Genomic DNA, 11,103 nt, shown 5'->3' with positions numbered 1-11,103 from the left:
TGGGCCGGGAAAACAAAGTCTACAGACTGAAGAAAGCCTTATATGGTTTGAAGCAAGCTCCGCGAGCATGGAATACAAGGGTTGATGAATATTTTCAGAGAGATGGTTTCGTGAAGAGTCCATACGAGCATGCCCTCTACACGAAAACAAATTCATGGGGAGATATTATGATCGCTTGCTTATACGTGGATGACATGATCTTTACTGGAAACAATCCTGGTATGTTTGATGATTTTAAGAAAGTTATGACTAATGAATTTGAGATGACAGATATTGGTCAAATGTCATACTTTCTTGGAGTCTAGGTGAAGCAAAGCAAAGATGGGATTTTTATGTCTCAGAAAAAATATGCGAAGCAAATTTTAAATAGGGCGGCAACTCAGTAAGAGTCCAGGTGCCATTTTTCTCAATGGTGTCAAATTTTGTCTTCATTGCTTCCTCCCACTTTCGTTCTCCTGCTGCTTCTTTAAATGTCGATGGCCCTTCTATTTTAAGCAACATTAACTCATCAATTAGGTCCACCATTTCAGTATCGTTGTAAATATCAGACAACGCCCTGTAGCGTTTAGGTCCACTTTCTGTGCTTCTTCCAGACAGGGATGACGTCTCTGCAGTGGTGCCGGCAGATGATTCTCCGGTTGCTGTTGCAGAATTGACAGAATACGACTGAGATGGAGATAACTGGACTGGTGTCGCTATCTCAGACTCGACCTCTGTGTCGTCCATGTCTTCACCCATACTTCCCATTTCGACATAATTCCCAGGGAGAACCAGTTCAGTATCTCTGTTCTGCTCCCAAGACCAAAACTGATTTTCTTGAACAGTTATATCCCTGCTAATATGTAATTTCCCTGTCTTGGGGTCGTATAATCTACTCCCCTTGGTTCCTGGTTCCTTGCCTAGGTAAATCACCATTTTACTTCGATCATCTAATTTTTTCACATGCACTGTTGGGATTTTCATATACGCGATGCAGCCAAACACCTTTATGTGTGTCAAGTCCGGTTACTTCCCATACCATGCTTCATATGGTGTCCTTCCTTTTAACGTGCGTGTTGGGAGACGGTTTAGCACGTAGATTGAATGGCGTACGGCTTCTCCCCACATGTAGGCCGGTAGTCTTGACTCTTTTAAGAAGCTTCTTGTCAGGGCGCCTATTGTTCGATTCCTACGCTCCACCACCCCATTCTGCTGTGGGGTGTAGGGCGGCGTATAATGTCTTTGTATGCCAGCTGCTTCACAGTACGCAGTAAACTCCTTCGAACAAAATTCCCCACCACGATCTGTTCTTAGAATTTTTATACTTCTTTCGGTTCCATTCTCCACCAATGCTCTAAATTTCTTAAACATCTCAAATGCATTGTTTTTTTCTTTCAACATATACACCCACATTTTCCTACTTAGATCATCAACATACAATAGAAAATAGTGGTTACCTCCAGTTGTTATTGGCGAGATGGGGCCACATATATCCGCATGTATGATCTCCAGTAGTCCTCTCGAATCAGATTTGGTCTGCGAAGGAAACGGCTTTCGAGATTGCTTTGTCATCAGGCACCCTTCACACTTCTTTATTGGGTGAACCAATTGCGGAAGACCAGATGCCATCTTTTCCCTTGACATCATCTCTAACGCTTGAAAGTTTACATGCCCCAGCCGGGTGTGCCATAACCACGTATCTTCTTCCACCTTGTTCATAAAACAGGAGTACCCACTCTCCTCAAGGCTGATTTTGTACAAGCGATTTTCAGTCCTCTTCACCTTCATTAACAGTTTCCCGCTAGCTTCATGCACCCAGAGATATTCACCATCGAGAATCACTTTGTTCCCGGCTTCAGACAACTGTCCCAGACTTATGATGTTGTTGCATAAGTTTGGGATAGAATACACCTCTGTCAGGAGTCTTTCTTCCCCATTCTTACATTTAAATGCAACAAAATTCTGGATATTAATTTTATGCCTTGCAGAAATGTATAGAAAACATGTTTCATAGAGGCAAAGATGAAATATCCAATGAATAGACTACTCTACTTCCTAAACACAACCAACGCTTTTGTATAATATATTCAGAGGAAACCAGAACTTCCTATTCACATCTAATGTCACTTTGATATTACAATTCTACTACAATGCCTCACTGAGAATCACTTTAACTTTTAATAATAACAAATACTACAACCAGCTATCGTTCCAGTATGTAATAAATTATGGGCGAAAAAGGGATACTAAACTGAATCAGATATGCACCAGCTATCGTTCCAGTATGTAATAAATTATGGGCGAAAAAGGGATACTAAACTGAATCAGATATGCACAAACTAAAGTACAATTACAGAGTTATATATATATATATTAAATTCAGTATTAAATGTAGACTAAATGTATCCTAATAATTAGATTAAATGTACTTTAACTTGATCATAGTTCACGATTAAAAATTTAGATTTAATCAATCAGTTAAAATCAAGTAAAGAGAACAAAGAATTCACCACTAAAATCAAACTAAATGTAATGTGGATATAGAGATAGAAATAAATTTTAATGTACAAGAAAAGAACTAAATCAGAAGTAAATTTATATACCTTAAGATTTTTGCAGCCAGATTATCAAAGTGTTCACAGTGTCCATAAATTCCATATCAGAAATAGGCCCTTGTTTTTGTTCTTCAAGATTTTGTATATTAGAGGTTAGAATTACAATAATTCACAAAAGAAAACACACATTCCTAAATAAGCAAGTGTAAAAACTAGAATTATCTAATGGTTAAGTTGACTCTGAAGGATATAATGATTAAATATAAGATATATTTTAGCAATTTAATGATTAGCTTGTGTAACTACAGTACGACCAGGACAGAGAACAGTAGGTAAGTTGAATTGATCTGTGATTATAACCATTAAATTCTATCAACAAAATGTGGAGTCATTAGAAAACAAGTTGTGCGGGAAAGAAAGATTGAGACATCCGTCGATTACCGGCTCATTCATTCATATATATACACTTCATAATAAATTATTTAGCTGCAATTTCTAATGTAATTAGAAATTTTGTTATGTGCAACTATTCCTTGTAAAAGGTATGTGCAACTATTTACAGAAAATAATAATTTAGCCGCAATTTCTAATGTAAGTCGCTATAACATTGTGAGCAACAAGCCTGGGAAACTAGCATACATAGTCACCTCATAAATTGTAAAAGATCTAACATTTATAATTGCTAAATAATTTAAAGATGTACAACTATCAAAGTTGAACAAAAAATACAGAGATTCAAATATTTCACAGCTTACAACTATCCAACACAAGTACAATCATTAACTAATCAAAAATATTATCCACAAAAGAAAATATACAACTAAATCGATAATATAACAAAATATACAATTCCTTCTCACCTTGAACAACTTTTGTAAAAGAAATTTCAATTCCTTCTCACCTTTAAATCCCTAGACGAATACAAGAATTGGCATTCAGGTACACATAAATCCAACAAATAATTGAATCAAAAACATACATAAGAACCTAAATGAAACACGAATATAAATACATATAAGAACACAAACACCTACCTACACACACACGAACATTGTATCATCAAAATAAACCAAAGAATATATACAAAGACCGAGAAGAAAGCTTCAGATCTGTTAAAAAAGAAAAAAAATTAGGCAAAAAAATAAATCGAAAGATATAAACACTAACCGTATCATGAAACTAGGGTTTCTCAAAGCTGTTTGATTAATTGAGATGTTCTTCAATTTGGGGTTCAATTGAAACCCTAAAATCCTAATTACAAATAATATAAGATGATGAGAGATAACGTGAGATTAGGAAAGGGATGTGAGAGAAAGAAAGAGAGACGGGAGAGAGCATAGAAAGACATGAGTGAAAGAGTGGGACTGTGAGTGTGAGAGGAAAGGGGGGAAGGGGAGATTAGATTTTTTGGTTTAAGAGGGAAATAATTTTGGTGTAAAGAGGGGAAATATTTGGTGAAATAAGCATGGGAAAGGTCGGGTCTTTTTTAAGTATATAGTTTAAATCTCGTACGGTTTTTGTTAATATTTAAATTTTTTATTTATCACGTTATATTATAATTTTAAAATTATTTATATAAATATATAATAATAAATTTATAAAAAAATAGGACAACATATGGTCGTAATTTAGTAGGATAAATATATTATATCTAATAATTTACCAATTTTGTAGTGTAGCGAATATATGACACTATTTTTTTATTTTGTTGAATAATAGGAAAAATTGTGGTTGTAGTTTAGTAGGATAAGTAGACTATGTGTGTAGTAATTTAATAATTTAGTAGTTTAGTGGATATATATTATTTATTTATTTATATGTTTAATAATCAAGATCATATTGATGTCTGATTATTCTTGCACAAGAAAAGCTCTTCTATTCTTTATTCTTTTTTATTGTCATAGTACCTTGGCACTATGTTTCCAAGGCATCACATGTCTCTTTTGCAGTCTTGCAGGCAATCACTCTGTTGGACTTCACATTGACCAAACTATTGGCAGAATATTCCTGATTTTTGCATCGTTACGCATTGAAGCCTTTTCAGGATATGTCCACTTTGATTTTTCTTTCTTGACATAGAGTTCAGGAGCATCCGAGGTCATAGCCACGGTTCCCATAGGATATGGAGGTCCTGTTTTGATAATATCAACATATATATCATCAATGGCTTCCAGGAACATCAAAATCTTTAGTCTCCATGTAAAGTAATCAGCTTTCTTCAAGATGAAAATTTTCATGCTTTCATACTTACTTCCAGACATCATGACCTTTTCAAATTAACAGTTAATTTGACTGCTCAGATAACACTTATTGCTTAGTAAAGTAATTGTTTAAGGGGGTTGGAGACAATTACTAAACAAATCGATGAATTATGAAAGTAAATTAAGGACAGATGAATCAAATAACAGTTTATATTGATCCTTAATAAACTGTTACAAAACTCTCTCAAGAATAATATTCTTAAGAACTGCTAGGTTGTGTGAATACTCGAGTTCAACACTTACCACACATTGTGATAACCTATTCTGTGTTTATATACAACACAACTACAATCAATCTCTATCAATTACAAGATATGTTACGGTATAATTCTACTACTTTCTATACATATCTAAATCAACTACGATTCTATAAATCACCACCTTCTAATTTATCTCGCAGGTCTGACTTGTCATTCAAGTCATTCTCAACGGATAAGCTGATCAACGGATATATGTTGTAGTTTCGAAGGATAATTATATGTAGATATCAACGGATGATAATGAAGCTTTCAACGGATAATCATATCCTGGCAATTGATTATATCCTGATTGTTAGACAGATCCTAATTCTTGACTAAGCCAGTTCTCAACATTTATGTTATTGGAGTACCTCAATATCTTTTTTAGAATTTATTAAATTATTTAATACTTATTATAATAAATAAACAAAAATAATTAAATTTAAAATTGACCACTGGCAGTCACATTTATAAATATGGCCGCCGTTAGTCAAATTTGTTTTTTCAATAATTTCGTTTAACTTTGACGAAAATTTTAGCGCCAAAAGGTAAATACGACTGCAGCTAAATATGAACGACTGCGGTCAAATTTGCACCCATCAAATTTTGTTTCCTTGGCGGGATTTTTCCTTCTCTTTTTTTTGGACCAAAAAAATAAATGACCGACTAAATTTGACTGAAATTAAAATTGACTGCTGTTAGTCAAAATTAAGTCTTGACCAGTTGCAAATAAATGGTTGACTTCAAATTTGAGTGTTGCCGGTCAAAGTTTGACCAGCTATAAACCAAGGTTGACTGTAAATATGACTGTCAGCGGTCAAATTTAGCCGCAGTCATATTTAGTCGGTCAAATTTAGCCTTGTTTTTTAGTAGTGGATGTCTATGTTGTTTTGCAACCGATGTAGATGTCGGTGATGTAAAGACATCGATTTCATTCTGAAAAGCCGACGTCTATATTGGCCAATTAAACATCACTTTGGCCTGATGTCTATATAGGTTGTAAATATTAGTTTGCACTCACAAATCGCAAAAACTGATTTGTATTTTATTGGTAGACATCAATTTTTACACAATAAAAGTGATGTATATTTAGTTATTACCCTACTTACACAATACAAAAATCAAATTACTTTTGGACCAAAATAACAAACAAAAATAAATTCAATATTAACAAAAAATATTCCAATATTATCATTCTCACATTATTGATTAAAACAAATATGACTTGCATATTCCTATTAAATGTAGCAGGAAAATTAAGAGTGGAACACTGGGCTCTGCTCCAGGAGGGGATTCTTCAAGTTTTGAGCCTACATTAACTTCTGTACAAGCATCTGATGGAGTTTGGCCTCTAGAACACTTGCTTAAATCATACCCGCTTCCTGGGGTAGCTCAACAAATCCGACTTTAACTTTTTTCCATCGTCCTCAAAGTCCACTACATTACTACCATTCAATATGATATCATCCCCAACAGCGGTAGCCATAATTCTTTGCAATGTCATGCGACTTATAACTCTTGTGACCGGAAGGCCCCGTTCTGCTGCACCAAACCAAACCATCACAGCAATATACAACGGGCAGACACTCAATCTGATCAGGGAAATATCACAAGCTAAACACCAAACCAAACTATTAGAGCTGATTCAGATTTTATCAAAAAATAAAGCCAGAACTTCTTGCAGCAAGTCATCATATAGGCAATAAACACACTACACGCATCACAGTTATGTGAGTCGGAATCTGTATCATCTATTGAACAAAAAAAAAACCCTTTCCTCCTCGCCGCCAATGCAAAAATTAACCCTCCAGTCATTCTTTTCTTACTATAATTACACTAAATGTGTATGTTATTCAATATACCTCTGGCTCATGAACGAGGACGTCAATGTCGAGCTCTTCCTGTAGCTTGACAACCTTACTGATTTCCTCCTTGATAGCGCCGACATAGTCTTCCTCAGAGATCCTGGAGACAGAATGTTAATACAGAAAGCAAACAACAGAGTACTAAGCAATGAAAGAATAAAGAAGCCATTACAGAACACCAACTTCTTGGCCTTGTACTCTCGGAGAACTCTTCTGAGCTCAATTATCTGAGGGAAAGACCCAATGGTGGTTGTAAGGAGGATTGGGAGATTAAGCTTCTTTTGCTGAGCATCCAATCTGGCACTGACATTGGTAGCACGGCGAGGATCAAAACCTTTCAGAGCAGCATCCTGAGAAATAAATAAGTCAATAGTAAGTAAAATCTATTTAGTACATTCAAGCCACCTATATAGCTGTAAGAAATTGAATAGTTCACTTACGGCCTTTTGAACAGCCTCATTGTTCACTCTAGGAGAGGATTTTCTTGAAGCATGAGCTGAGGCATTAGCAGAGAAGAATGCCTGGGTACAAAATGATTGAGGTTAGCAACCACAACACCATTAAGAAAAAATTTGTACAAGCAGGGACCAAGGAAAAAGTGTAACCCTTTATTTTTGTACTGGTAAATTGGTCACAGATTCCAATATGATATGACAGGCGTGACAGAACAACCTAAATTAAATTTGAAAACTAATGACCTCCATTATTGTTGACAATTCTCTCATGACCATTGTACAGGGAAGATGTACATGTACAGTGAATTATTTGACTTAGTTTTGTAATATTTTATGCGTCATGCATGTGTCCGGAAAATGATTCGTGTTTTGGATATCTTGGTCGGCACTATGTTTAGAGTTAATACCATTAGGCACTATGTTTCAATTCTTGGTAGGCACTATGTTCAATGTGTTCCTTATTGAAAATTCATAATGCTTAAAGCCTATTGTTGTTCTGCACTACTATGCAGATCGGTCTTCTTATTTATTATGGCATTCCTCGGCATCCTATACATGTTCTCAAGGGAAAACAAAATTTTTCTAGTTCCAAAAATATTATTGAACACCTGAGAGCCTTAGGACTTATTGAAATTGGGTGTTAACCGCTGCAGCAGCAGCACCCCATCAACTGTGACCTGCACGGTGTCTGCGTCTGATTTAAATCATACTCCATTTTCTCGCTGCATCAGTGAGTTTAACATATTAATCCTTGACAAGGAAGGGACTCTTTAATCACAACAGCCTTAAGCAATTCTCTTCTGATGACAAGGCCAAAAATATTACCCCGTATATTTCATGCTTTAATGCGTCAACTGCGTTTAGGCATTCTATATGTAGACGCATCAAAAACAAATAGAAACTTTAGACGCATAAAAAAGAAATAAAAACTTCAGGTTCAAGTCGATAAAAACAAAAGAATCACATCTGACCTAGAAAACTAATATTCTACCCATAATTGCAACATTCGCATATGTATATAGCAAAAAAACCAGTCTTTCTATAAAGGCAGAACAATCAGGTTGCAGGAAAAAGTTAAATACAAGATCTGCTCTAATTTACCATAATAGCCTAAAAAGATTAATTAAAATGAGCTTCCAATATCAGCTGTGACGGTTTTATGTTTCCACACAAAAACAGCTTCAGGTCTGGAGGTGTCAATTCACTACCTAATTAACACAGGTCTTAAAAACAAGCAAAGTACCAATTGATTAATTCTTGATAATATCCAAACAAAACAATACCACTACTACCTTGATTCCAAGAGGTCCAGTTATCTCCCAATACTGCAATATTGATAAAAGTAAACACTACAAGATACATTTCACTTGTTTCGCCACCCTACCCCCACCCCCTGAGACTATAAAACCTCTTTACTTTACAGTGACTTTATTACCCGCTTTTCTGACGTCTTGTATAAACCTTTATTGTTTTTGGTGATTGCTGATCCATTTTGTGACGTCTCATTTAAACCTTAACAGTTGGCTTGTCAGAAACACCATCTTTCAATGACTTCTGAACTAGAGCCGGTGCCGCAGTTTGGGCAATAGTAAGAGCAGCAGATTCATTATGGTGTCTGCTGGTCTTCTTGGAATTTTCATGTACAGGTTTGTAGCTGTTTCGACCCTCACACTTTCTTAATTACTGTAAAGTGTTTTATTGGAAATCAAAGAGGGTGTACAGGGTGCAACATACCTTGAGAGCCACATTTCTACGGGCTTTCAGCACATTGCAGCATCCGTTAGGGCAGCTTCCTCCTCTGCTGACCAGTAAATCCTTCCCCGAGCCATATACTACTAATATCTGTACAAAAAACTAATTCAGCTCACACGAAACTGGAACAGGAAGGTAATTACCAATTAGTCATACATATAATTACACAAGATCTCTAATGTGGTTTTACAAATAAGTAAACTTAAATGTGCTATTGAGTGAAAAAGCTCGAAAAAGCTAATGAGCATTAAATAACAATCAGCCGAGAGGAAAATTATTTTAAATCAACATAGCCAAGAACGAGTAAGTACAGGATGAGCACCATATATAAACACTCAAACAGCAATCAGACAAGACAAACAGTGGCACAGCATTCTGTGGTGCACATTCCTCTTGCCTCTATGCAGCTTCGCCACGTATGACAAATTGCAGTAGTGAATGAAATCAAATACATTCTTGCTCGGGATATATAAATTAGAGGCTTCTTTCTCCGCATACATACACATAACAAGCTTGCACACAGATTCACCTTGGCAATAAATTCAAGTGGAAGGTAGGCATTCAGAAATGACTCCAACTTACTCCCTATATCACTCTAGATCATAAAACAAGACGCATATACAATTCAGTCTAAAAATAATTACATATACAGATCAAAATATGTCGCAATTATTGTTAATTTTCTTGTGAAAGAAACTTGATTTTTACATACAATACAAATTTCATAAGGTTAGATCATGGTCGATAAATATTTTATAAAATTGATGTGAACTTACTATCTTTCGAACAAATTCATCTTGACATAAAATTCAAATCCAAAATCATCAAAAAGAAATGACTCAAATTTAATCCTTGTTACCAAATGATTAAATTAGAAGGCTAATTAAAAACTGTATAATTTGTACAACATAATCATAAACACACATACCATTCAAGCTGTACATCAGCAACAATTCATAGAATAACAAGCAAAATCTTTTTAATTTTCTTGTGGAAGAAACATAATTTTTAACAAGAAAACAAAATTCAGAAGCTTTAATCATGGCCGATGAATATTTTTCCAATTTCATATAAGTACCTATTGTCTTACAAGCAAATTCATCTAAGCATTAAAAGTTCAGATCGAAAATCAGCATTCACAAATAACTCAAAAATAAAACTCTTCTACCACATAACAAACATATGTATACCGAGTTGGTTAGCAACCGTTAACACACTTTTTATATAGAACTTCTTGTAAAGTTCATCTCACATACATTTCACGGTTGCAAATGACAAGATTAATGATAGATTCGGAACAAATTTAAATCATGTCACTATAAATAGTTTTTTTAATACAAAAATGGCCTACGAACTGCAAGTTTCATTAATTTTATACTAAAACGGCCTAGTAACCATATGTGTAGACTCGAAAGCATGTTCAAACTCTGAGTCTTGTTACTGGTGAAATAAATTAATATTAGTCCTTCCTGATCATTTCCTGCACGGATAACTGGTTTCCGTAAAATCAAGACCAACATGAACACAATATAATTTAGACAATTCAACAATCATTTGCAGGCTTTCACAGTTTAAAGGAATGAATCATATATAACCGGACCACCGTTTAGATATTTCTGTAAAGCATAAACTATCATTTCCTCCGGCGTTTCTCTGTATGCAAACTCTATATATGTAAGGAGAATCAAAAATAGTGCTCAATAGTAGAGATGTTAGTCAACATTAGAAGTGACATCTCCACCCATGTTCAATGTTGATAATTTGCAAAAGACAGCAGCACTTTTTCTAGAACTTTTGCTCTGACTGTGACGGCGCTTTCCTCTGTGAAATGGTGCATAACCTGCATTTGTTTAGCAAACAATAAGTTGAAATGTAGAATAAATAAACCCAAGCTTGTTATAAATTGAAAATTTTTCCAACCACTTTTTCAGTGGCTATTTACAATCTTAGTATTATAAAACAGAATGAACAATTTTGACAGAGAAACAAGCTATTAA

The 11,103-nt window shown here is 34.9% G+C and overlaps 1 protein-coding gene and 1 long non-coding RNA gene across 3 annotated transcripts; both read right to left on the bottom strand.

Annotated features, from left to right (window-relative positions):
• Positions 1-330: 330 nt before the first annotated feature.
• LOC141659764 (uncharacterized) lies at positions 331-3,968 on the bottom strand. The gene is made up of 3 exons (XM_074466692.1): positions 3,702-3,968; positions 3,395-3,445; positions 331-2,663 (listed from the first exon to the last, which is right to left on the bottom strand). Exon 3 carries the CDS (start codon positions 961-963, stop codon positions 331-333), a length of 633 nt encoding a protein of 210 aa, XP_074322793.1. The 5' UTR covers positions 964-2,663; positions 3,395-3,445; positions 3,702-3,968.
• Positions 3,969-6,177: 2,209 nt separating this feature from the next.
• On the bottom strand, positions 6,178-7,474 carry LOC141661508 (uncharacterized). 2 transcript variants are annotated; one of them, XR_012549982.1, is made up of 4 exons: positions 7,340-7,474; positions 7,083-7,249; positions 6,897-6,999; positions 6,178-6,648 (listed from the first exon to the last, which is right to left on the bottom strand). It is a non-coding gene; the product is annotated as an uncharacterized LOC141661508 (long non-coding RNA). The 2 variants fall into 2 exon arrangements; XR_012549981.1 differs by having other exon boundaries at positions 6,178-6,999.
• Positions 7,475-11,103: the final 3,629 nt, after the last annotated feature.

This window comes from Apium graveolens, chromosome 5, assembly GCF_009905375.1.
Source record: "Apium graveolens cultivar Ventura chromosome 5, ASM990537v1, whole genome shotgun sequence".
Classification (NCBI taxonomy): Eukaryota; Viridiplantae; Streptophyta; class Magnoliopsida; order Apiales; family Apiaceae; genus Apium; species Apium graveolens.
Note: the sequence above shows the minus strand (reverse complement) of the source record. Positions and strands in the feature narration are given on the sequence as shown.